The sequence below is a fragment of the Sceloporus undulatus genome, chromosome 8 (genome assembly GCF_019175285.1).
Source record: "Sceloporus undulatus isolate JIND9_A2432 ecotype Alabama chromosome 8, SceUnd_v1.1, whole genome shotgun sequence".
Taxonomy (NCBI): Eukaryota; Metazoa; Chordata; class Lepidosauria; order Squamata; family Phrynosomatidae; genus Sceloporus; species Sceloporus undulatus.
In genome coordinates, this window is record NC_056529.1 from 9790310 (window position 1) to 9818235 (window position 27926).

Below are 27926 nucleotides of genomic sequence, written 5' to 3' on the forward strand. Positions count from 1 at the left end.
GGGGGGAATCTGCAGAAAAGGAAGGGAATACCAACCTTTGCAGTGCCTAAAAAAGTAAATTTGCACATGTAAGAGACACTTATGTGTGCTTATGTTCCTAACAGAATGCCCGTCCACAGGTGTGTAGCTACAGCCCTCCACAAAAAACAAACCCAGCAACAACAAAACCCTGGAAGTAGCCAGAAGTTTGCTTCTGGTTTTGAAAAAAATGGATTTTGAAAAAATGCTAAATGGTGCAGCCCACCCCTCTGCAACTTATTCAAAAAGATGATCTTGTTGCTCCTAGGGGATTCTATGATTCTATGAAGAGCAACCCTCTCCCCCCCTTTTTGGCCAGAAAAAATAGCAGGGAGTCTGGAGGGGTAAAGGGACACTAAGTACAACTTCACAGCTGCATGTGGCCACTCTTTGTCCATCTCTGCTATACAGATTATAAAAAAGACTTGGTTACAGAGAAGGCAATTTTTTTATACAGTGTGCCCTTCCCACCCATGGGGGTTCAGTTCTGCCCACCCCACTGTGGATGGTGAAAAATATGGACGCTCAAGCCCCATATTATTCAATGGGTGGTGACACGTGCACGTCTGTGTCAGCACTTGCTACCACTGGATAATATGGGGTGTGTATCGATCCACAGATGATCTGATCTATGGATCACTAGCCTGCTGATAAGGTGGGCCCATGGTATTGTTAATGTGAATTTCATACTTTGCTGTTAACTAAAAACATTTTAGTTTGAATTAGCAGCAAGATGCATTGTTTGATGCACTGTCATTTTCTCCCCCCAAAGAAAAATATCACCTATGGGTCTCAAGCTAATTTGGAAGTGACACCTTTAAACAAACACACTAAAAGGTTTTCACATTAAAAGAATTGCCAAAGGTCACCCAGTGGGTTTCCATGGCTCAGGTGGGGTTCGAACCCTGGTCTCCTAGTGTCCTAGTCCAACGCTCAAACCTCTATACCACATTGGCTCTCAATCATCATCTACCACAAGACAATCCAACACAATTATTTGAAAAATCATTAGATTTGCAAACAACTCACTGGCCCAGAAGATAAACAAGAGTGAACTTGCCTTTGGGTTCCAGTCTACTTCATTATCAATGGGTTTAACCCTACAGACAATGAATTCCACAGCTTGAGGGGGCAAGCTTTGAAATTGCTCTGGTAAGTAAAGCAACTTATAACGTTGAACTTGACCCGTTCTGCCTTCGTCTATATACTTGATATGCACTCTATAAAACATATTTTTTTCTTCTTGTGATAACACTTCCAACACCTGAATCCTGTAAGAGAATGGGTAAGAAAGGAAATGGGGAAATTTCAATTGCTAAAATAAATCAAACAGACAGTTGTGTAGATTCCTGACCGGAAGTTTCATTTCTAAGAGTTGCTGGTGTGCTTATAATGTTCCCTCCATCTGTGGCTGTCATCTTCAGACACTTCCATGCTAGAATTCCCTAAAGATGCCAGCCAGAGATGCTGGCAAAACATCACAAATAAACTCTTCCAGAACATGGCCACATAACCTGGAAAATCCCCCCCAAAACTACGTATTTTGAAATCTTTATTTGTATGCATGTGTGTTTCAAAGTTCTTTCAAAATTAAGCATTAACTTGTGTTTACTGTTATACTGCTATACAGGTTAATGTGTGGATTTTAAAATGTTTATTATTAAGGTTTTTGAACTGATTTTCTTTTGGAGCTGCCTTGGGTTCTATTCTGGGAGAAAGGCACCAGACAAATGAAATGAAATGAACAAAATAAACCTGTGAAAAGAATTCGCCTCATGTAATCCATACAAGGCATGCTCCTCCACTGTATCAACTGATCTGCATTTGCCAGCTTTTGTATAATATTGACTCATCTCTTCTGCCAGAGTAGTATAGGGATTCTTTGTTTTATCTACTATGCGGCCAAAGTAGTTTGTGGCATCCACGATAAAAAGAGGCAGTATCTGAAAGGGCAGAAATGAGTAACTGCATGTTTGCAGGAAATAGGCAATATATATCATTGGATTTAATGCTTATTAAAATTACAACTTTTTTTCTGGCATTATATTCTCTAACCCTGAGGTGGACAAGGTGTGTTTCATGGACCACATATGGCCCCCATGGTCATTGTTATGGTCATCAAGGCCTCCCAGGAATCATTTGTTTAAAAAAATGAAGCCCACATATGCCCTCCGAGGGAGGCATTTTTGCCACATTGTTTATCCCTATGCAATGGTAGGTGTTGTAAAGACCTTTTTCTAAAACAGGAAGTAAACAGAAAGTGACTTCCAGTCATTTTGTCGCTGAAGAAGATTTCTCCTGTGCCTAAAATTGGCCAAGGAGGACAAAAACGGCAAAATGTCCCTCATGCCCACTAGTGGGAATCTGGGTTTGTTTTTTTTATGGAGGGTATTATGGGCATGTGGTCCTCTGATCTCCTGGGTGGCACCCTGATCTCCCATAGGTCCCTACCCATGCTTTATCCACTCCCCTTCCTACATGAGGCTAATCTTTTAGGCTCAAAACTATATGTGACTGAAGTAACCCACTATTTCCTTCAGATACCCTGTAATCACAGAAGATGCAGGAGGTGAGGAGTGGAGTGCAGGTTAAAGAGCAAAAGGCAAGCAAAGGCGATTTCTACCCGGCTTACCTCCTTGAACTCCAAAAGTGTTTCCTTCTAATTTGTGACTCCAGCTCACTGTCAATATTGATATCCCAAAGCCAGGAAAGGACAATGGGATTTGGCTCCTCTCATTTGTGCACCCAGCTTTGATGTTTTAAATCAGCCCTCCCACCTCCTCCTTTCTACCCAGTTCTACAAACAAAATTTGCAGACAAGGTCTCTGTCTTTTTATTTTTTTTACTGTACTGGGTGAGATTATGTCTGAAAGGCAAAGGCTAACTGATTTAGCTACAGCACAAGAAGCTCTTAAGCCCCAGCACTTTCATTGTTATGACTAAGGTACATCTCTGTCGAAATATAGTGCAGTACAATTAAGATGCAAAAATTAAATTGCTTCACTAACTCACAGTTATATTTCCAGCTTTTGGTAGAACATCATCTGTTACTTTTCTGGGCAAATCTGCTGGTAAACTAATTCGATGTCTATCTGGGCAACGATTTTTATCCCTGTACAGCCATACAGTGACAGAATAAACAAGGATAATGAAGTATTTTAAAGCAGTTATTATATGACAGAGTTTTGCACACTGAAAAAAGATATCAAATGTTTCAGCTGACAACCACCATGATACCCATGACGGAAGGGAAATAAATAAACCCAAAATGACAAATGAAAAGAAAGGTAAATCAAATGTACATTAGGTCTTTAAGTCAAGTCAGAAATTCAGAAAGTCGAGAAAAGCAAGGTCAGAAACGTTCCTGGTGCTGTGGTGGACAAAAAAGAATTGGAGAATTAAGCAGAAATAGTGCGTGTTGCACGGCTGAGTGGAGATGAAGCTACTGTCAAAATATTTATTCCCTAGCTCTAGAAGGTTCTAAATGATGCATTGGGCAGGTAACCATTTGTATGAATCACAGAGATCACAAAGAAGAAGCACAGATGGTGATTCCCAGAATGTCAGTCATATGCTGAAACTAAACATTCATTTCCAGTGCTTTAATAAACACCCAAGAGTTTTCTCCCCTTTTCAATTAATGCACATTATTAGCACCCACAGATTATGGCCTTGCACTTCAAATATCACCATATTTTCTCCAGCAGGTTCTGGAGCATGCTTACATCAGATGCTAGCAGAAATGCAGGCTCCATAGAGGACGAGAAAATGTGCTTCAATGTGTTACTATAGGCAACAAATACCATTTACTTTTGTTACTTCACAAATGATCTTAACATTTTATAACTTAATACAATTGCATAACAAAGTAGCTAAATTTAATGGAACTTCAGAATTTTCTTACTTGCAAAACCCATATAATTTTAGGCAGTGACAAAGAGGCTTCCCAGTCTTACTATCTTCTCTAGTCTCCAGAACTCCAGATGTAAAATCACTTAATTCAGGTGGAATGTCGGCTGCTGTGCGTTTTAAATAATGTAATATTCCAACGGCGTGGCATGAATTATTTTCTGTCAACAGTAAGATGGATTTTGCCTTTGATTGCTCTTTTACTAGAGGTGAAACCTTTATAGGGGGAAGGAAATGGAAATTTTACTTTTGATTTTCAAAACTGACTCATGAGGTTTTACAGAGTATTATAACAAAAGGATGGGTCTAACAATTCTACATTATAGTTGTGTAGACAGCAGAAGTGGCAAGGAGAAGGGAAAGAAGCAAATGACTAAATGCAGTAAGATGAGATTAGATACCTTTTCTATTGAGTTTTGGAAATGATCAGACATGCTGTATAAGCGTGCACCAAAGATTCTTGGAGATGCAGGAAAACTGAAATGAATGACACACGTTGCATCTGTAATTCCTAAGGCTGGCAAGCATTCATCTGTTAGAACTGGAAATAACATAGGAAAACGTATCACATAAAAACAAGTACGGCATATACTTGTCTATAAGTTGACCTCATGTATAAGTCGAGGGCAGGTTTTGGGGCCAAATTATGGATTTTGATATGGCCCACAGATAAGTCGAGGGTAAAACTTTGGGACATGTAACAAAGCAAAGTTTCTAGCAGAAAAGCAAAGGCAAACAATACCAAAGAACTTACAAAATTTTAGCAGGCATAAGTGTTTGTGCTTATACTAAAGATAGGATGCATGAGAGACTAGAGGGGAGGGGCAGTGATTCCAGGACAGTTTACGCTCTTACCTTTCACCAGGGAATGGTTGCTTTTTTTGATAAGTGTTAAAGTGCAGTATTGACATTGACCTGTGAATAAGTCAACTCAGGTTTTTTGGGTCAATTTTTTGACTAAAATTTCTAGACAGATACTGTACATGAATATTAACAGTAACATATCTGTCACATGTAATAACCCTTATTCAAGAACTCAAACAAAATCCCATTTTACACAAACTGTTAAATATCCTATAACATCAGTCATGACAAGCACAGATTCCATTTCATCTTCTGATTCTTCAGTTATGGGAAAGCTCCTGCAAAACACTTCACAGCTTTAATGTGGCAAGTTATACCTACCTTTCATATAAGAAATACTACATGGGAGGGAAACATTAAAAACAATAAAATGGAGTAACAAAGCAAGGATAGCAAACAAACTGTTCTACAATAAGTTCTCACTCTCTTCACTTAATTCCATCCATTAATGAAGAGACTTGATTCCATGCTGCTTTTAGTCTGAAATTAAATAATGTTATGTAAAGACAGACACTTATCAGGGAAACTAAAAGTCACTATGATATTGATAAAGACCATACAATAAATACACTAAGAACAAACACCCTCAACTTACCCAATACAATATGTGTGCCAGAGCTAAATCTTTTGTTCCACTGCTCTACAACATGAGTGACATGAAATCCAGTTTCTGGATGTATTTTCAAGCAAAATACTGAAGTGCTCTCTACTGCCTGATTACAAAGATTAAGAATTATTTTGAGCAATGTGAATTACAGAGGAATTACAATTACTTAAGAATGCTGGAGCAGACAATGTTGTTGTTTTTAAATCAATATATTGTTACTATCTTCAGGATTAAAAGCTTGTTCATTGGTTTCTCAAATATCCAACATAATTATTCAATATATTTTTAAATTAATGTTCTCATTTATGAATGCAGGTATTCATTTGTATAGCCAGCTAACATATGATAAGAGTTCATATCGAATACATATCACTTCTATACACAGATCTATCAGCAGTAGTAAAATCTTTGTCCTTGTCCCACCCATAATTTTTTTGTACTGCTTTTGGTTTCTCCTATTGCGTTTCAACAGTACCACCCCAGTTGCTCATCTTGCACTTCAATTCCCAAGGTTGCACTCTGTAAGAGACACAGAAACCCTGTACAGTGAACCCTTGTTATAGGCTGGGGTTTGGTTCCAAGATCCCCCATGGATAACAAAATCTGTGGATGCTCAATTGCCATTAAATATAATGAAATAGCAAAATGGTGTCCCGTATAGAAATGGAAAATCAAAGTTTGATATTTGAAATTTATACTTTTTTTAACATTTTCAAACCGTGGATGCTTGAATCCATGTATAAAAAATCCATGCATAAGAAAACTTTCTCTAATGTGAGCTGTGTATCTAGGTTGCTGCCAATTTTTCCACTGTGCTAAAAAAACACACAAAAAACACCCAAACCCTCCAACCTCATCCAATACTACCTGAAAGGGGAATATCCTGGCACTCTAAAGCAGGAGTAAAGAAACTGAGGTCCTGGAGGTAAGTGTGGCCCTTCTTTGGTCTCAGTTCAGCTCTCTGGGGTTGCCCAGACGGTTCTAGTCCCATCTCCATGACACCATTATTTGGTGGTTTCCCAGATTTTGTATACATTCTTTTCTTTCTAAAAAGCTGAAATACCTCTCCCAAGGGTTAACCAGCAACAGATATAGGCTAAAATACATGGATAGTTTTCCTCCTACCCTTTTGTTTTCAGTGCCATCCATCACTGTAATGCAGCCACTGAAAATGCTAAAACTAAATTTGGTCCTCAGATTGAAATAGGTTCCCCACTGTTGCTTGTGAGGGGCTTTTTCCAGGGCTCCAGTGATGTCAATTTGAGTGTTTTCTGCTTTAACAACATGGATGTTCAGATTCAAATACAAAGTGAGAATAGGGGAGGGGGTAGAGCAAGAAAAGAACACTGAAATTTTCATCTCTCAGTGGATGGAGGTTACAGGTTACCGCAGACTTCTTCCATAGAAAAGACACAGTTTATAGTTTTATTGTCCACCCCAATTTTAAAATATAGTTCCTGGTTCACTGTCAAGGGACCATATCTTTCCCAACAATCACGAATTCTTACAAATCCCGTCAATTTTCACAAGAGAGGCCATCTATTAGAACCTCTGATTTTTTTTCTTTTAAAAGTCTGTATTTTTCAGAGAAGAAAAAAAATACCTTGTAAACAGCATCTATTTCTTTTACAGAACTTGTGAAAATCAATGTCTTCTGAGCATTAGTAGGAGTAAAATCCATTGTTTGAAGTAAAGTTGAGATTCGGTTACATTCAAGGCAAACCAGTACGACCTAGAAGCATAAGTAGTTCAAAATAGTCAGATCTTGTCTTAAATAAGTCTTATCCTAGAAAGCCAGCTTTCATTTTTGCCTCTTACATTAGGAAATAAATATATATATTAGTTTATGATTTTTTCTATAGTGGTAGGAGGTCATTCTCTCTGCATGGGTTTTACTTCTAATTTCACACAAAGACAAGCAAAAAGGGGAGAAAATACAACTAATTTGCATTACTACGTGTCCCTCTATAAAGGGAAAGCAACCTTCATCACAGTCACAGCTGAGAAAAATTTGAAAAATGACAGACAAGATGATGGGAGACCGGGATAGGATAAAAAAGTGGCCTTTAGTTGTATTACTGTCTACACTGATCTTTTAAAAGATGTGCAAACACCAAAAGATCCATTAAAATTGCTCTTTGCAAGATGGAGATGGCTGCACATTCTTTGCATCCACAAATTAATAAAATTATATTAAACAGTTATGAATTATTTAAAAAGCCACGTTACTTTACCTGCTGTAGTTTCCCATATATTGCAGCTTCTTCCAAGGATGTGATCACAATATATGGATCATTCATGAACTCTTTAATTAAATATTCTATATCTTTGATCCAGCGGCTTCCAACAGCAACAATTTGTTGCGGCACAAACTCCTTCCCTTCAACATTCAAATTTGTTTTGTAATATTCTAATATATTAAATACCTATCAAGACAGGAATTAACCATTATCATTACTTTCCACTTGTCCAGTTGCACAGATATGAATGGAAAACAGGGCAACATCTTTGACTAATTGCTTTTTAACATGAGTTAGATCTGTGGTTCATGCAGCAACATTACCATTTCCCAGCTCAACACTTGCTCTTTTTCCCTCTTACTTATTGATATGCACTCAATTACACAGAAAGGGAATCAAGTTGTAACAACACATATTTCAGGGGTGGATAAGATGTAGCCCTTGAAAGATTGCTGTTGTTGGGAGAGAAGGATATTTTCATCAGCTCTAACTAGTAGAGCCCACAGTGAGGAATAATGGGACTGGCAGTCCAATGTTTCAAGAGCTGAATTTTATCTAACCTTTCTATATCTGGAACAAGTGGTATAAAATGCAGCTGACTTTTGGCTAGGTGTGTGAAAGCTTAGCCTAGTCCAAACATTGTTATATGGTCATTAGAAGACTGCACATAAAACCACTTTTCTATCATGAACAAAATCCACACTTACTTGATGGCTGGCTTCAGAGAACAGTACATCAGCTTCATCAAACACAAGATGACACAGCCTAAGGAACAGTAAGCTATCGTATTCAAGCAATCGCAAAAGGCTATGTGGAGTTGTTACAATTACTTCACCTATAAAATTAGAAAATAGTTACTACAATTTTGAATTAACAATTTACCCATGTGATCTAACTAAAGTTACTATTCAGCCCCAATACACCTGTGGTGAATAGTTCTTCAAGGGCTGTACAAAACCTAAGAAAAACAAAACAAAAAAACTATTATCTGGATTATGAAAAAGTTCCTGGTTTTGTCACCTAGAAATAAACTGTATTCACAGTGTCTATTAAAACCATTATCAGCTAAAACAAAAGCCTGTACAGCTACAAAGATGCTAAAATAATAATGTTGTCTTCATATTAACAGATGTCAGTATTTGCCCATGTATGTTGAATCTTCCTGATGTTCCTTCCTCCCTGATCCCCAAGGATTTTAGAATATTTGCATATACATGATATATCCTGGAGATAGGACCCAAGTGTAAACACGGAATTTATTTATGTTTTGTATACACCTTATAACATAGCCTGACAATAATTTTATATACAACATTTTTACTAATTTTGTACATGAAATGAAGTTTGTGTACCAACAGAAAGCAAAGGTGTTAGTATCTCAGAGACTAAGAGCCGAAATAGACGGGTGGAAGGGGCAGTTTGAAGAAAGCTTGAATCCTTTCCGAAGATGGATTGGGCCTGCAGCAACCATATGCCGTGGCCCAAATCTGCCTTGAAGTCACCCAAAAAAAGGAGCTGCAAAAAGCCGTGTTCTGGAAGAGGTTATTCCTGATGTTTTGCCAGCATCTGTGGCTGTCATCTTCAGACACTTCCCTGCCAGCATTCTCTGAAGATGCCAGCCACAGATGCCAACGAAACGTCAGGAATAAACTCTTCTAGAACATGGCCACATAGCCCAAAACCCCCCCACAAAAAACTACAGTCATATTTTTTACAATACTGTGAATGTGTGCTGCTTTTCCCCACATGGTTGTGTGGGAATCAATACATTTGCAAAACTACCTCTGCCCACTCTGCTGCCATGGGATGTGTCCTACCTGATTGGATGTAACCCTTTCTTTGTGGAGCTGGTACAAAAGAAGTAGTGAATACTTCCTCTTTCCCCCGCCACAAAATGACATACATGCACATAAACCCAGGTTATGCCCACATATATCAGCCACAGGTTTTTGGCCAATCCTTTCTTGTTTCTATACAAAGGGTGATAAGGTTCATGAATGTGCTATGTAAATAAATTAAGGTTGCATTTGGTCCTTGCAACAAGGAGCAAATCTTAAACAGAAAACACTGAGAGGAGGTTGCAGTCTTTGTCATCCATGGAATCACATCCCAGTATCCAGCCAAGGAGAATAACTCATACTCTGCATAACATTTGTGCATTTGCTGGCAATGTGATGCTCCATCTGGTGGTGATAAATTACTATTGCTGTCATGCCATGACAGGAGAAAGAGGGGGACAGGATATTAAAACAAAGGACCACCTCACCCACTCCCACACAACCCCTATCCATTCCCATGATGAAAAGAAATGCATAAAAGAGCATGGGAACAAACAATAAACACCTGTTGTCCAAAGCAAGAAAAAATACCAAACACAAATAAGGGTGACTTAGGAGCGAAACAGACCACCCCTTTCGAGCGGACTGCTGCCACCCTTTTCAGCGCTGGATCAGGACTGCAGCAACTACACGCTGCGGCCCTGATCTGGCCTTTCCCTGATGCTAAAAGGAATAGCAAAATACCACTCCTTTTCACGCTGAGTAAAAGGCACCTTTGCCACCCAGGCAGCACTTTCTGGCGCTCTTTTGACACTGCACCATCTGGATGCAGCAGCAAAGGAGTGCTGTGATGCCGCCTGCCATGCAGTTGAGTGCATAGCATGACAGCGGCATCAGGGAAGCGTCGGGGAACATGTCGAGTGGATACCACACCCCCACTCTGCCCTGATCTGTACAGCCTCTTAATATAAGTTTATATGGTACAAAGGAATAATATATAGTAGAAGCAACACAATACGCTACTGAAGTTAGAATAATGTTTACCCTTTTTTGCAAAACTAAAGCGTTCCTTACACTACCAATATTTTCCATCTGTAGCAGTGAAATTCTATAAGAAATATTTGGTTACAATAATAGCATACTGTTACTACATTTTATATAATGTTACAGTCCTATAGTCCAGATGTGGTTATTCATTAATTTATTCTTATTTTCAGTGTAACAAATGTCATGTTTTACTTACATACTCTAGGAATTTTCATACTCTTGATTTCTTCTTTGTTCATTCCCAGTAACAGCAATATTGGATGAAGAGGCCTGGAGCAATGACTGTATTTCTGCAGAAGCTCAAAAACTAGTTCTGCTTTCCTTTGTCCAGGACATATGATTAATGCTATTGGCTATATGCGTACATAAAACACATTACAATAACATTAGCTAAGACTTGAGCTTTTACTGTAAATCATTATAAATAATCTACTGTTTAGACCAATACGCACCATCCAAGATTCTTAAACACCTATAGAGAAAACAATTGCATAATGTCTTCAGACAAATGACATAATCCACATGTTCTTCTCTTTCAGAGGCCATGCACAATAAGGCACACAACCCACTTCCCCAAAAGTAATCACAGAAAGAGAGTCATACATATTTGCTTAAACAATCTCACATTTTGTTAGAGAAATTAAGGAACCCTCTGAGCATACACTTAATATTACACTTACACCATTCCTGGCTGGTAAAGATAGGTAGCAACCTTTTGACTGCAGAAATGTAATAATTGGCAGCAGATAAATAAGTGGGTCATTTTCAGGACAGATGACTACTGAATCACAACCACGAGCTATTGCTGGCCAGGAATACGACTGCACATGACTGGGACCTACAAAATGGTTCCTCAGAAGATCCTGTCAGAAACAAAGGCATATATGTTTGATATATCTGTGCATATAAGATAATCAAGGGTTCAGTTGTGATAAAATCAAGCTACAATATGTATACAGGCTGAGTTTTTCTGTTAACAAAGTGTTTGACTATTCAGAAATGTAAGTGGCCTGCTACTGAAACTCCCCAAAACCCTCTTTTGTATACACTGTTCCTATTTGATGTGTATAAGATTTACTGGATCACAGTGTAGTCCTCTCAGGGAGATGTGTATGTCAGACAGGGTAGACACTTCAAAATTCTGTATATGAAAAATAAAACATTATTGGGGGGGGGAGTAGCATCAACTGTGATCCTAGAATTATGTCAGGAATTATTTACAACTGTGTTATAAATGAACAGGTTGTTTGCCTGCAACTGTGGTTCTTTGAGTGCTCATCTTTGTCCTCACGCAACCTGTCCTACCTCTCCTCTTCTCAGGTCCCTCGTCTACAATGGACTTCGAAACTGAGGAAACAGTAGCTTGGCAAGCTGGGGCATGCACGCTGGAGTAGTTGGTGGGTGCAGGTTATTTCTGCCAAGTTACTCAGCTCTGGGATGTTTCCATGGAGTTCTCTGCGCAGACGCATGCTGTTGCCATACAGCCCCTTGTAGTAGTGGTGTGTCATGGGTACCAAAACAGAGCATTCCATGGCCAATACTGAAGCAGCCGGTCCCATGGAAGTTGTTAGTGTCAACATCTTCCACGTAGAAGACAGCTTCAGTTTCACTTGCAATTTAGAGGCAGTTATAAATTGGGTAAGTTATAAAATTTAGCTGCTATAGAGTCTGGATGCACCGTGGCTAGTTTGGACCACTTTTCTCTGACCACATTCATGAAACCTGAAGGGAAAGGAACACTGGAGGAAGAAGGACCTAGTCTGGAAAAAGATTAACTATTACTCTGAGCCAGATCAGGACCTCAGGCTGGCATGGAACAGAAGGTAAGAAAACAAGCTTGCTCCCTCCTCAATATGATAGTCCTTCAAATATTTAAACAGGGCTATCATATCATGTCTTAACCATCTCTTCTCCAGGCTAAACATACCCAGCCACAAAAAAACAAAACAAAACACAACAATTAAACAGAAGACAAGAAAAGAGGGGAGTGGGCTGGCTATTAAACAGACTTTATAAAAAGAAGCTTCCTTGTCAAAGGCTTTGTCAACTGAGATATGCCTGTATTCCAGAAGAACAAGTGTCACTGGTACTATGTCCTGACTTGAAAAAGTTGCAGTTGTCAGTATTTAAGAATTTATATCAGAGATAAGACCCCCTCTTTTTTATATAATATGATGACTATTACCTTTTTTAGAGCAGGAAACAGTGGTGCATTTTCAAGAGATGAGCATGGTTCAATTTTATTACTAAGAACAACCGGAATGTGTGTATTAATATTCAGTTGATGCTCCTAAAAGTGAAATATCAGAGTACTGTTATATATGATACACACAAAGGCTGTCATTTAATATTCTATTACATGGAAAATGTTTTGTCAGCTTTTTTTCTCCTTTAAGAAACATACAACCAACCTGTGCAGTTTAAGATATCATGAAAGAGAAATTTCATGTATTTCATGAACACAGTATTAAGACTCGGAAAGATAAGGTTATAGAAAATGGGCAGGTTGCGTACCTTAACTGCAGTTCTTTGAGTGGTCATCTGTGAACTCACACAAATGGTAGAATTCAAAGACATAGCCGTATTAGACTGGAAAATCAGTATGCAAAGGGATCTTGTAGCATCTCTGAGACTAATTGAAAGAGAGAAGCTGGTAACATAAGGTTTTGTAGACTTGAGCCTACTTTCTCAGATGCATGGATCTATCAAAAATGGGTTATCCTGCACCTGCACAATGCATCTTTTAAAACATTCTAGAGCATTACATAAGTGTTTTGGCAGCTGTCCCACTCACCTCTAGTACCCCTATATAAGGGTCTTCTCATCAAAACTGTCAGTTCCATGGATTCTGATGCAGCATGACATGATGAAGGGAGGATGGGCAGGACTGTGTGAATTCACAGATTAGAATCATAGAACTACAGTTATAGGCATGCAACCTGTCCTTCTTCTTTATGGTCTCTATGACTCACACATGACTTTGGTATCGGGCCCTAAATCAGAGGATGGAGGTTCTTGTAGCCCCCCCAAGAACCTCTTCACAAGAGGATCAAGGAAGCAGGAAGACTTCCCAAGCAGCTGGAAAGTTGCAGATATTGCAGTGAGGTAACACTGAGTCAATAACAAAGACAATCCCTTGGAAGACAACACAAGCAGAAAATCCTAATTGGCATTGATTTCTGAAGAAGAAATATGAAGAGGGTTCAAGAAACCTTGAAACTTCTTCCACTTTTAACAGTATTATTTTGATGATGATGATGATGATTACTGTTTTTAATATTACTGACAAAACCAAAGGTCTATTTGAAGAATGGTTTCTACTGATGCTGCAAAAACTGGTGGCTTTGGCTGGGAGCACCATGTAGAAGAGTGCTGGAGGTGGATAGGGCTACCCCCAAAACACTTATGTAATACTCTAGATGGTTGCAAAAGATACATTTTGGAGGTGCAAGCTAACCCAATTGTGTGAGTCATAGAGACTACGAAGAAGAAGCTGAACTGATTCAACTTTCAGGTAACAAATGCTAATGCAAGCTCATATTGTTTCATAAATTCAGCCTTCCTATACTATAAAAAAAAGACCTGATTAGTTAATAGATCTGGAATCAAGCAAGATTTTGTAAAATTTAGCCATAATTTTATCTTAGGTAAAACGTTTATCAATTCAGAAACTATTTAGACAAGACAAAATATTTTAGAACATCTGGCTGCATATTAATACCAAGGTAACAATATTAAAATGTGGTTTTATTTAAAAATCTATGAAGCAGTTCATTTCTTGGAATATTATTATTATTGTTATTGTTGTTATTATTTTCTTATATCCTTCCTTTCTCCCAATATAGGGACTCAAGGCAGCGATACAGTACCTCTTCCTCATCTTGTCTATTCTTAGATTTCAAAGGCTCAGGGTTTAAAAACTGAAGAAGCCTGAAAACATAAAAGAAGAGGTTTTTCAAATATAAAGCTGCTATAAAGGTTGAATTTTTGCAAAGTCACCTGCACAGAAAATCATTTGGAATGTAGGACAGCAGTAAGCTAAGCCTCGATCATTTTTGTTCAATTGCTAAATCAAGCATCTGACATTCTACAGTCTTCAGTTTCTAAAGCATCTGACTTTCTATCAGGGAGTTTCAAATCAGTTAACTGCAAGTATGCTGGTTTTCTTAGTTCCCATTCCTCCAACTGTCTACTTTCTGTGTATATGAACTCTGTGTATGTGAACTTCCCCACCCAGGTTCCATTCTGTCCACAAAAAACTCTTGCTCCCTAATATGCTGAAATGTACATACTGGAGTCTCCAGTTGCTGGACCTTCTCTTCCAACAGGGCTACCAACTTGCCCTTCATGCAGATGAGGTTACCCACATCCACTGGCAAGAACAGAAACATATCACAGCTGTTACAAGTGACTACAGCAGCTCCCTCATTATTCATGCTCAGTAGACTTTGGTAGGCACCAAAACAGGACGCTTGAGTATCCCCCTCAAACTCCCTTGATAAATACCCATTTTCCAAGCCTGCCCGCCAAGCTCCATGGCCAATCTCCAGAGACTGAGACTGCAGTGATATAGAAAAGCTACTGGCTGCTAATTCTTCCCCCATCCAAGTCTCAACTTACTTCCTCTGAGCAAAAGCCCCTCCTCCCTGGGAACAGGTGCTTAGGAAAGAGACCTGGGGCTATACCCAACAGAACAACAGAGTGCTAACAAGCACACAATCACACCTCCACTCAGCTTACACAAACCAATCAACCTTGACCCAATGGACAAAAGGTTTCCAAACTACAATATAACATCAGACACTATTGCTCACACAATCAAGCTTCCACTTGGCTAAAAAAAAAATGAACAGCCTTAGCCCAACTGACCCTTACCCTTGCTGCAACAAAATCTCCCAAAAGATTATCTGGGACTGGAGAGATTTAACTCCACAGACCCAAGCTCACCTTCTTCTGGCTCTTCCACTACACCCACATGAAAAACTCCTGTTTTACAAGCCTATGTCACTGGTATTCCATTACTGCCTCTGTGTGATAGGTTGCTTCTGCTGCAGTTCTGCTTCTCTGCAAGTCATGCGGTGTGAGTGGATGTGATTCCACTCCTCTCCCTGCTGATCGATGGCACCAGCAACACCTTCCTGAAACTGTTTGTTGAGTGCACATTCAAACAGCAGCCGGCTTCAGGAGGTAATTGGCATACATGAACACTTGTTGTTGTCTCCCCTCCCGCCACAAAACACAGGCCTGTTGTGCAGATGTGAACACACCAGCCTTGCACTTTGGGAGGGGAGCACCAATCACAGCTGCCAACACCATCCTGAAGCTTCTTGTCTATACATATTCACACAGCACATGGCCTTGGGAGGTGGTTGGCAGTCTCCATCGCTCGTTACCCTGCCCTCCTGAAGGTAGTGCTTGGCAGTGTGGAGAACAAGTCACACAATCATGGATCACCAAAGCACTATCATGGAGAAAATTGTGATAAGAAATGATGCCAAACTGGTATGCTTCCATTCTTAAATTGGCGCTACTGTGGTGGGATCACAGGCTGTTGTGATACAGCCCAGAGGTAAAGGAAAACTTACTTCATAGTAATGTTTTCTTCATGAAGATTTTCTTTCCTCTCCTTTATACAAGTAGTTTTCTCACATGTGGTGCTAGAATGAAACACACATAATTTAACAAAACCTTAGTCAAAAGAAAATAGTGGCAAATATACAATGACTGCATGTAAAATGCTGTACATGATGGCTGTTTTCTTTAATTTATTTTAAACCCCTGCTTGTTCCCCAGTGTCACAGTATTTCCAGTTTCTATGCATGGTTCTGTCAGCTGGACAAGTGAAGAAAGATGAAAGGGGAAAAAATCAACTCATTTGAATGTGGTGCTGGAGAACCACATTCTATGGACTGCTAATAAGACCAATAAATGGGTTCTAATACAAATCAAGTTGGAATTGTTGGTAGAAGCCAAAATGACTAAACTAAGACTGTCCTATTTTTGACATATCATGAGAAGACATGATCCATTAGAAAAGATACTAATACTTTGCAAAGAAGAAGGCAGTAGGAAAAGAGGAAGACCCCAATGCAGGTAGATAGACTCAAATCATAGAAGCCAGAGCCCTCAGTTTGCAAGACCTGAGTAGGATGTGTAATGACAGGGTGACTTGGACCAATCAATAATTTTGTAATCATGGCTTTAGTTTAACAAACTAGGTTCAAACATTTGCCTATTTAAGAACATAGGAAGAAAAGATATACCTGTCTGTTGGCAGATCTGTTACAGAAACTGTTATACCTTGTTTGAAGGGAGGAATAGCCATCACAGCACCCTAAGAGAGTAAACAAAAATATCCCAAAGCTTTACTCTTGATTTAGGAAGCAGGCAATATTTATGATTCTAGATGAAGCTACTTCATTTCTGAAACTGGTCAGAAAAAGACGAACTTTGTACCACTATCAAATACAGTATAAGACAGACCATCTAGCACTGATGCTATTTTTTTTACCTTGCCAACACAATCAAAAGGATTGTACTGGGTTGTTACTTAATTCCTCTTTTGTGGTATCAGCAGCAACTCTCAGTCATTTTGTTCACCAAGGACAAGCTGTGAAGTTGTTTTGAATTGCTAAAAAACAACAACCCACAATTGTACAACCTAAAACTCCTAAAGGTACTAGCAACTTTCTGATCTTGGACACTAAGGAGGATCAGCCTTGTTACTACTTAGATGGGAGAAAGCCAAAGAATACTAGGTACTGTCGGCTATATTTCAGAAAAATGAACTAGCAAAACAACCTTTGAGTATTCTTTGCTTATGAAAACTATATGAAATTCATAGAGTTGCCATAAGTCAACAGGCGACTTCAAGGCACATACACTGAGAATATTCACCATCATTAAAACTGATGCAAAAACAACTATACACACAGTCATGATAATTCTGCACACGTTTTTAAGATGAGCTGAATTTTACAGTAATTAATATGTGCATGCACCAATCATGAAAATGTATTTGAAAAATAGACAAGTACTATTGTGTGGGAATCGATATCCCACTTCTATTTTTAAAAAGGAACATGATAAAAAAAGAGGGGTAAGAAGGGGAAATCATAAGGCCCATTTTCTTGAACAGGGCCCCCCCCCCCCCCCCCGGTATTCCCAAGGACATGTAAGGTAACAGTTTTAGGACTATACTACGAGGCTAAAAAGCAGTATATTTGGCTGGTACGTATCATATGTTGTTATGTCCCGCCTGCTGCCACCCTGTTAATGTAGCGTACATCTGATGGGCAAAACCTATCAATGAGCTCCCAATCTCACTATTATAATATGGGTATTGTAGGGTGAAAACCTTCTTCACTTCAATTCAGGTATTACAGCAGTCAAGTGACAAGATAACGCTTGAGTCTCCTCTTCTCCTGCTATCCCCAAAGCAGGCTAACTCTGTGCCTTAGCATGCCAGAGTTTTCTTGTATTTTTATCTTTGCTGTGCTTGTGTAACTACAGCAAAATGATAAAATAAAAACAATTTGAATTGTTTATCATCTTTTTTGCCATTTATTCAACAGGCTACTGTCAGTGGTACTTGCAACTGGGTTCAGACCTAAATGATTAATGATTTCTGTTCATTTGAGGCAGGCCACTGATATTGTAAACATCTGACAATATTTAAGTTTCAGCTAAGATGAGAAGAAAGTTATGTTCAATACTCCAAGATTCACTTACTTTACTATATGAGGCAGTTTCTGGTAGAATGTTGCTTGTTGCTTTCTCAGCAGGATGAGCTAAAGGAAATACACAATTGTAGGAGGTTTCAGTAAAATTTCTTACACACAACATATTTATGATCTCAAGTAACAATAAACAAGACATTGACCTCTACATATTATTCCTCATGCAGGATGTACTGTAATTATTTGTAAAAGATGTAATTATTTTTAAAGATGTAATTATTCTTAAAATTCCATAGAAATGTCCATATTTAATGTCCATGTCCAAATGCAACTACTGATTAAAATTCATAAATCACAAGTGATAAAAATTTATTTCAGGAACCCTCAAAAGCTATATTTGATGCTTTTGTTTTGAACAGCAGAAACACCTATCATATCAGTTCATGCTGCAGACAATGGAGGAAGAACACAAAAATTAGAAGATACTCCTCAAAGGATGATTCTGGAAAAAGAACAGGACCTGAATTTAATGGCATTACTTCAATGTTTTTCAGCATCACCCATGTTGGCAACACTGTTTTTCCGAAAGAAGAAACTTTGTGCCTAGTCAGTCCTAGATTTGGAAATCATGCCATATGAGGAGCAGCTTAGGGAACTGGGTATGTTTAGTCTGGAAAAGAGTAGGTTAAGGGGTGACATGATAGCCCTGTTTAAATATTTGAAGGGCTGTCTCATTGAGGATGAAGCAAGCTTGTTTTCTGCAGTTCCAGAGACAAAACCATGGAGTAATGGATTCAAGCTACAGGAAATGAGTTTCTATGTAAACATTAGGAAGAATATCTTGACGGCAAGAGCTCTTCGACAGAAGAACATACTGCCTCAGAGAGTGGTGGAGTCTCTTTCTTTGGACAGAGGGTGATTGGCAGCAGTGCTTTGTATATTCCAGGATGGCAGGAGGTTGCACTGGACGGCCTTCGTGATCTCTTCCAGCTCTGTGATTGTATGATTCTATGTGAAGTTATGTCAGGATTGGGTTAATTCTGCCATGATTCTGTCCTGATTGACATGCTGTCATGACTCTGCTGATGGGTATGATGTCATGCTTCATGCACAATGTTGTGCTTGTTTACATACTAGGATTGCAACACAACAAACTGAGCAACAGCTAAGTATCCACTTCCATTGTTTACTATTCCGCACAAGCTATAATTTTATTTCAGGAACAGATTTGCCATACTCACACACTTCAAGAGCCTTGGATTCTTCAACATTCAGCAACTTTGGCCATAGAATACTGGCAGGACTGATGTTCTCTGTGGCTGAGAGAGACTTGTGATTTAACATTTTGGGAGTTTGGTCATTTATAATACGAAATGTTCTCTCATTTGTCCCATAACAAGCAAAGTTCTTAGCAATAAGATCATCATTCACACACACCTATAAAGTAAACAAATTTCACAGATTTGAAAAGTTAGCATAAATAAGAGAAATGAAACATGTAACAATATAGTGCAGAAGACCAATAAAACATGAAATCAACTTGAAATAATGAGGCTGCAGCAGCACTATAAATGATCTCCCATATGCTGAAGAATACTGACTACAAGCATTATGAAAGCACACCATAACAAAAACTCTCTAGCTGCTGCTCTATACATGAACTCTGAAAGAAACAACAGTTTGAAATAGCTTCCTTGTGGTATTTCTAATGGGCCTTTAGCTGCAATTCTAGATTATCACAGTGGTCAAAGCACAGACATTTTAAGCAGCTTCTTTTCACTTTTAGGGGATTGCACATGTGCACATATGCTGCAAGCCTACTGGAAGAGTATAGAAAACATATTGATGTTTCCCATGTTTCTTGAGATAAACCAGTCATGGAAGGATATGAACAGCAGACTGCTGATGCAACTATAAGGTGTGCACTTGCAATATTTGGATCACCAATGTTACACAGCAAGATTAGCACTAATTGAAGAAATGAAACACAGCTTGAAAGCAAAAGCACTAAAGAAAACTGGATTCTAATGAATGATTCAACAAAAGTGGCTGTCTGGGGAAAACAGTTCTGCTTTCAGTTAACTATGGTCCAAAACACACTGGAGAAATCATCCAGTTTGAGCCTGCTTTAACTGCCCTGGCTCAGTGTTAGGGAATCCTGGGAACTGTAGGTTATTGTGGCACCAGAGCTCTTTGACAGAGAAAATAAAATGTCTCACGAGCCTACAGTTCCCAGAATTGCCTAGCAAAACAGACTACAGAAATAATCCAGTTTGAAACAATGAGCCAGGGCAATTAAAGCAGTCTCAAACTGGATTATTTCTGCAGCGTTTTGGGCCCAAGTTAGAGACACAGCTTGGAAAAGTTACTTTTGTGGGCTACAACTCTCTAAATTCCTAGCCATTGGCTGTGTGGCTGTACAACTGTGGGAGTTGTAACTCTAGCTCCAAAAAGAAAATTTCCCAAGCTCCACTGAGACATGGATGTACCAATTATTCAGGATTTACAACATTAGTTCTGTTAACAGGGGCCACTGGGCAAGGCAGTTCCCTGCAGTATTTACTCTTATCTTAAGAGCAAACAGTTATTTGTGTTTAAGCCCAAAGAAACTTCTCCAGCACACAAGCTATACAGCATGGTGGCTCTCTGCCAAGGTATAAATAGGGATAGTTAGGAGTTATAAACTTAAATCTCAATTCATTATTATCAAGAAAAAGTATTACTTGCATTATGCACAGTTCCTCTTTGCAAGGGTATCATTTCCCTAATTCTAAACAATGCATCTACATCAGCCAGCTTTGTTTTTCTACTTGCCTTTGCATGTCTGCTCCCATGAAGTAAGAACCCCTGATCCGTTCTGTATCTCCTATTTACAGCTCTACTGGATCTACTCGTTGTTGCTGTTTTTTAATGTGGGGAGCTGACCTTTACCTTAACTCTCCACTCCAAGTAAGCTCCAAGTACAGGAAAGATTACTGTGGAGGCAGAGTAATATTCCATAGAGAGGGCCAGATGCTGCCAATTGTATTGTTGTAGTGTGTCCTCAAGTCATTTCTGACTTATATCCTAGGGCAAACCCATCATGTGTTTTCATGCCAAGATTTGTTCAGAAGGGTTTTGCCACTGCCTTCTTCTGAGGCTGAATGTGACTTGCCCAAAGTCACTCAATGTGTTTCATGGCAAAGTGAGGACCTGAACCTTGGTTCCCAGGGTCCTAGTTCAATACTCAAACTGTTACATCGCATTGGTTCACTGGACAAATTGTATACTCAAGTTTTAAATATTCTATGAAAACAGATTTATGCCACCTGGTTTACCTTTTCACCATTTACTGTGACATAAAGATAGACATCAAAAGTGTCATCTTCAACAGAACATAACTTGGCCTCCACTTGGGTAGTTTCTATAAATGATAGAAGCAATAAGAATTAATAATCTATTTCTGCTGTTTCTCCAAATGTTGTTGTTGTTTTTTCTAATAAATAGTTAATAAACATTAACTATTTATTGAATTTATTTCTACCCTTCTCCCAATATTGGAACCAAAGGTAGTTCACAAAATGATTTACAAAGAAGCACAGCTAAAATTCAATTCAGTTCAACTAAATAAAAAAAAATGATTGGGGGGGGGGGAAATACACAGACAATCCCCCCATAAAAACATCTTGTTTAGCAGTAACTGACAAGGGCTTGCTTAGATAAAAAGATCTTCACCTGTCAGAAAAAGGAGTGTACCAACACAGACTACTCCCAGTAAGGATATTGAAATGACTGAATTCCTACATTATATTCAAGGAATCAAACAGGAAAGTTGATAGCACAAGACTATTTAATTGCCTTAAGCAAAATTGTAAATAAGTATGTTAGCTTCAAATTAAGCTGATTAGAAGTACACTGGGCCCAATATATTGGTGAGCTAGTCACTTGCAGATTGGAGGTCCTGTAAATTGCCCCACCCCATATTAGCCAATGATAGTACCAAGAGACAGAATCCACTCTAGTTCTAACTACAACCTGTCAACAAATATGGAATACTAAATTCTGAACACTGGGTTCACCAATATTCTTTACTTTAGGTGTCATATAAATCTGCTAACCTAAACTGCTACATGAATTATTTTATACCTATTGCTTAATGCTTTAACCATATGTCTCAGATGATATAATATGCTTTTCTGTGTATCTTATTACCGTTGAAGAGGTTTTGAAAATACTGGATAGCAGCGATATCCCATTTGGCAGCAGGGCTATAAAAAAGCACATGTTTATTTTACTACAATATTATTACAACAGAAAAATGTTGTCTGTATTTATTAAACATTTTTTACTTTAGTACATTTTACAGATTTAAAAACTGGAAAGAAAAAAAATCTACATATAAAAATAGCATGGTGTTTTGGCAGCTATACAATGAGATAATTCAACAGAATGGAAAGAGGTATGTGGAGAAGATTCTTCTTGTAGTAAGTATCACTCAAAAATACTGTTTGTAAATTATCCTACAGAAGCCATAACGCTGCAGAATACAATAATTTCTCATAAACCATACTTACACTGTCTCTGCATTGTCATTGTAATAGTTGAAACACAATGTTACTGGTTTTGTACAGTATAATCTAAACTTTTTTGCTCTGTAGGGCAATTTCATAAACGATTCTAAGGCAACACAAATCCTGAAAACAAAGATCGTGGAACAGAGTTAATACACTTCACTCAAACCATTTGCACAAGTACAACATATAAAATTTCCAGGCAGAATATAAATAAATATAAATATGACATAATTCTATTCGTTTTGTCCTTAACAACCATTTCATGAAGGACAATATTATTCCCACGACTGAAATGGTAACATGGACTAAATCAGAAACTTCTTTAAGATTATCCAACAAGTCCTTAGTAAAAGTTTATATTTTGATGTAGTAGTTTCCAATAGTATATACATTAGTATATAGCGGGATGATACTGGCTCAATGACACATAGAATCATAGAGTTGGAAGAGACCACAAGAGCCATTCAGGCCAACCTTCTGCCAAGAAGGAACATCAATCAAAGTATGGCCATCCAGCCTGTTTAAAATCCTCCAAAGGAGGAGACTCAGTCCACTACACTCCGAGGCAGCATTCAAATATATAAAACTCCTCCTCCTCTTTCCTTGCTAGGTCCATTTCTCTAACACAGGTTATACCCCCCCAATTACTACATTCCAGTTATAAGACTCATCACACTCTCAGTCATACCTACAGCATCATATCTATTATGCTGCATTAAGAGTTCCAGTTCATCAAGTTTATTTCTCATGCACTGTGCATTACTGTAGAGACATTTAAACCCATGCAGTAAGACACTGAGGTAATTTTACTTAAAATATTGTTCAGATTTCTATAGTCACAGTATACACAATGTTTGCTCTCTGATTTTACTTAGTACCATCACATACTTTTCTTTTTTCACAGGAATGCTTTTGGCATAATCCACAAGGAAACATTCTGCAAGGTAATAATCTGTACATGAAATTATCGATTTAACAATAGCTCTGCACCAGGATTTCTGCTCCTGATAATAAACAGCACAAACCTGAAAAAGAAACACATGATGTGTACATTTAAAATTTTATATATAGGTATAGCTCAGTTAAGACAATCAGTGTGTTCTTGGACAGGATTAATATGGAAAAAATAGGGTTAGGGTCTTATACCCTCCCAAAAGAAGAGCAGTTCAGCATCTTTCAGAACTGACAATATGCACTAACAAAAAAGCCAGTGTGGTGTAGTGGTTTGAGCATTGGGCTAGGACTCAGCAGTCCAGGTTTTGAATCTCCAGTCAGTCAAGGAAACTCACTAGATGACTTTAGGCAAGTCACACTCTCTTAGCTCCAAAGGCAAAGGTCTGAACAAATCTTGCCAAGAAAACCCCACATAAGTTTGCCTTAGGGTTATCATAACTTACAAATGACTTGAAGGCACAGAACTACTACTACTACTGCTACTACTTCAACATTTAAAATTGGCACATTTAAAACTGGCCACAATATGCACTTGTGGAGACTAATAATATGCACCAGGTCAGGTAAACCATGCATAACAAAAACATTTAAAATCTAGTGACCATTGGAAAGCTTCTTCCAAAATACTCACAGGAATGATTCCCCCCCCCATCCATTTTTCTAATTTCAATTCTGGTAACCAAAGTTATACATCTATATTTCTTTAACAAGTTGTGTGACAACAAGTGAAGCAGACTTATGTTTTGCTTGGTTTTTTTATTGTTTTTCACACATAATCACTAAAGGATTCTGGAAACTACTACTGTTTACCTCACCTGCTGTAGACAGGCACACATCACTACAGAAGGATCCGCTACAATAGAATCCTGCTCTTTCCCAGCTCAAGCCTTTAATGCACTGTTTACTGCAGAGAGGTTGCTGCTACTGACTCCAGGTACGAATTAGCAGGATGCCACAGGCCAACCCCATGGTATCCTGCCAGCAGTTCTGATCCAGTTCTGTCTCTGGGCAAAAGTGATAATGTACAGGCATTCAAATGCGCACACACTATCGTACTGTGGAGCTGGTGCCACAGCACACCTCTTACCTGCCACCACCATGTCCACTCTGAAGTCTTTTGGAGCAGCCCATAAGGGTGGAAACGTGGTGACTTGCTATTAATCCATGTGGCCAGGCGCTCCCTTCCAACATCAGGGGCTGCAACTGAGGCTTTCAGAGTGGACACAACAGCAGGTAAGGAGTACAAAGGGATGTGCAGTCTGCTGGCTGTTGCAGCAGAGTTTCTAGGAAATTAATCTATTAAAAGCCAGTCTTTTTAGTCCACATTAAGTGCCTTTTGGGCTGGGATCATTCTGGAACCATCAGGCTGGCATCTGGACTGGGTGATCCTGGCCTGGGGCTACTGGCCTGAAATGTCCACACAGAACAACACGGGCCTTATAGCTGTGTGTTTAGCCTCTAAAAGTCTGCGTTCCTTCAGCTTTCCTTCACCACCTGCCTAATGCTGGTGTTGCTACAATATTTTCTAGCTAGACAGTGGACAAAGAGGAAAGAGGGCATAAAAAAGTTTATTTCAGAGGTTTTCACTGACACAGGCCTGTAAATTCTATGTGGAGTTTAAATAAGCACATCACATTGGTATGTGGCTTCCTTTATAATGTTGTCTTGCATCTTACCAATGTGAGTAACAGTACCATTGTTTTTCAATGGTTATTGCTTGTGTGGGAAGACAAAAAAAAAAAAAAGCAGAAATATGGTATCATATTCACACAAATACTTCTATAAGCATTGAAACCCAATTGCAAGTACTGTATTGACCTCAAACGACCTTCTATTTCCATATTTCCCATTCAAACCTAAGAGATGCAATTGCATTTAAATGAAGAGCAAAATACTAATGTTGCAACATTAATCTCCATTCCCCTGTCCTAAGATTCATATCCACAAAAAATACATTAAATGCCAAAAATTACCTGCCCCTCTTCCAATACCGATGGTTTGATTTCATCCATGCATCTATAATATTTGTTATAGAATTGATTCATGTAAGACTGAAGCTTTTTATATTCCATTTCGTTCTCTACAAAATTTCCACCTCCTTTTATGCCGACCCAAAAGCAGCCTGGATTTTCAATCTGGTCAATAAGCAAGCCATAATTGAAACATTGAAACACACTTGGGCATTTAACAGTCATCATATATACTCAAACTGTGTCCTATAGGTGGATATAACCTTCAAAACATCACAGTACCTTCATTATGAAGACTTCAATCATCTTCTTCAAGCTTTACATACAAATCTGAAAATGCAAAAAGCAACACATTAGTAAACTGCTTCCACAAAATGAACTAACTTCTTTTAAAAAATTGCACTTCATAAAATATAAAGGGTTTGAATGTAATTTGGTAAGGGTATAAAAGAATTACTTCAGTAAAAGCCTTCTGCTCATCAGTCATAAACCCTAAATCTGTTGAAGGCATCATGACTCCTCCAAGTCAGAATAAATGATGTACTCAAAAAGGCACATTTTTGTGTGTTAAATTGGAAGCACAAATAGACTAACTAGAATAAAGACTCACAATGGTGGCTTAGCGACTGAGAGGTTGACTCTGAAGATCACAACGTCGGCAGGTAGGCAACCAAGTGCTGTGTGGCAGAGTGACTCCTGTCACTAGTCCCAGCTTCTGCCAACCTAGCAGTCTGAAAGCATGTAAAAGCGCAAGTAGATAAATAGGTACCACATTGGTGGGAAGATAACAGGGTTCCATGCAGTCTTTGACACCGCTGGCCCTTCGGCTTAATAATGGAGATGACTACAGCCAGACACAACTTGACAATCATGTCAAAGGAGAAAACTTTACCTTTAAAAGTAAAAGTGCCCTCCTAGCACAAAGGTAGTGAGCCCTACTAAACAGAATTGAACTCACTTCTGAGCAAACAGGAATAGGATTGTACTGAAAACTTGCTCTGTTGGAGGTGCAAGAATGGTCAAGCCCACCTTGAGGAAAACTGCTTCTTAAACTGAGCACAGAATCAGGTAATATTCCTTTGGATGTGAATGCAGCAGGTGAGAAGAGGGGACTCCACTCTGTTTGAGGGGAACAGTAAAAACATTAGGGGCAAAATGTGGGAAGGTCAGGCATGGAGTAGCTACCACTTACACAATGTCTGAGCAATTTCCTCAAAGAAGACTTGAATTCTAAAAGAATGACTTCGAAGCTCAGAAGTCACTTCTAAGTAAGCAATACTACAGCTTTAAAATCTATGCCATAAAGTTTTTTAAAATCTTCTTGTTGTTTATAAACAAAGTTGTCTGAATTGAAATAGGAAATCCATCACTGCATACGCAACCTACAAAGGCTAAGTTCAGATGCAGTACTAAGCCATGGTTTAGCAGAGAGGAAGTCTAGTATGCAGTCTTTGCATGAGAAGCAGAGCCTGGTCTTCAAAAGGGATACAGTAGTTGTGTTGCTCTGAAAAATCAAAATGCAAAGGGATCTCACAGCACTTTTGAGAAGAACTGAAAGAGAGAAGTTGGCAGTGCAAGCTTTTGAAGACTTGAGCATACTTTCTCAGATGCATTTGAGGCTTGTTGTCAGGCCATATATATATATATATATATAGAGAGAGAGAGAGAGAGAGAGAGAGATTATATATATATATATATATATATATATATATATATTATACACATCATATATAATATATATGTTTTATCTATAATATATATATATATATATGATATATATGTATACATACTGCATCATTACATACATATATAGATATATGGCTGACAACAAGCTCCAAATGCATCTGAGAAAGTATGCTCAAGTCTACAAAATTATATATATATATAAGCAACAGATAAATCACCTTAACTTCCACCTCCTTCGGGGTAAAGATTGGTCTCTGCTTAGCCAAAATCAAGAGTTTATTTATATTAATGTGTTTTATTCTCTTAAGAGCTATCTGTTTTAATACTCTAATAATTTAATTCCCTTTTTAATGTTCTTTTTTCTTTCTGCTTTTTCAATTGTACTGTTTTTGTTTGTTTTAATGCAGTTCTGGGGAAAAGAGGGGGATACAAATAAATATAATAATAATAATAGTAATAATATCTTTTTTTCACTAGTTCTACTTGGCCTTACTAAGGCCCAAGGCGGTTTCCAAAGAGTATGAGGTGTTTTAAAAATCACTTAATAATAATAGTAAGAAGAATAAGAAGTTATATAGGCTACGTCCACACTGGAGAAATAACCCGGTTTGATCCCACTTT

General features: G+C 38.4%; 1 protein-coding gene across 5 annotated transcripts in view; it reads right to left on the reverse strand.

The window, feature by feature from the left end:
* TDRD12 (tudor domain containing 12) overlaps positions 1 to 26740 on the reverse strand; it is a 35006-nt gene extending 8266 nt beyond the window's left edge. Inside the window, exons 1-25 of one of the 5 annotated variants that reach the window (XM_042437463.1) lie at positions 26649 to 26740; positions 26230 to 26350; positions 25902 to 25949; positions 25623 to 25784; positions 23584 to 23720; positions 22696 to 22815; positions 22334 to 22389; positions 21460 to 21545; positions 19384 to 19579; positions 18195 to 18253; positions 16727 to 16797; positions 16049 to 16120; positions 14333 to 14393; positions 12649 to 12753; positions 11144 to 11326; positions 10660 to 10816; positions 8346 to 8473; positions 7633 to 7824; positions 7002 to 7130; positions 5387 to 5504; positions 4329 to 4468; positions 3923 to 4143; positions 3031 to 3130; positions 1774 to 1961; positions 1079 to 1289 (exon numbers count right to left, since the gene is read on the reverse strand). In XM_042437463.1, the coding sequence (XP_042293397.1) occupies positions 1079 to 1289; positions 1774 to 1961; positions 3031 to 3130; positions 3923 to 4143; positions 4329 to 4468; positions 5387 to 5504; positions 7002 to 7130; positions 7633 to 7824; positions 8346 to 8473; positions 10660 to 10816; positions 11144 to 11326; positions 12649 to 12753; positions 14333 to 14393; positions 16049 to 16120; positions 16727 to 16797; positions 18195 to 18253; positions 19384 to 19579; positions 21460 to 21545; positions 22334 to 22389; positions 22696 to 22815; positions 23584 to 23720; positions 25623 to 25784; positions 25902 to 25925 (2916 nt within the window). In that variant the 5' untranslated portion in view covers positions 25926 to 25949; positions 26230 to 26350; positions 26649 to 26740. Of the gene's footprint in view, positions 1 to 1078; positions 1290 to 1773; positions 1962 to 3030; positions 3131 to 3922; positions 4144 to 4328; positions 4469 to 5386; positions 5505 to 7001; positions 7131 to 7632; positions 7825 to 8345; positions 8474 to 10659; positions 10817 to 11143; positions 11327 to 12648; positions 12754 to 14332; positions 14394 to 16048; positions 16121 to 16726; positions 16798 to 18194; positions 18254 to 19383; positions 19580 to 21459; positions 21546 to 22333; positions 22390 to 22695; positions 22816 to 23583; positions 23721 to 25622; positions 25785 to 25901; positions 25950 to 26229; positions 26351 to 26577 lie in introns of those variants that run through there. The other 4 variants (XM_042437464.1, XM_042437465.1, XM_042437466.1 and 1 more) reach the window with 4 other exon arrangements.
* Between the last annotated feature and the right edge of the window lie 1186 nt (positions 26741 to 27926).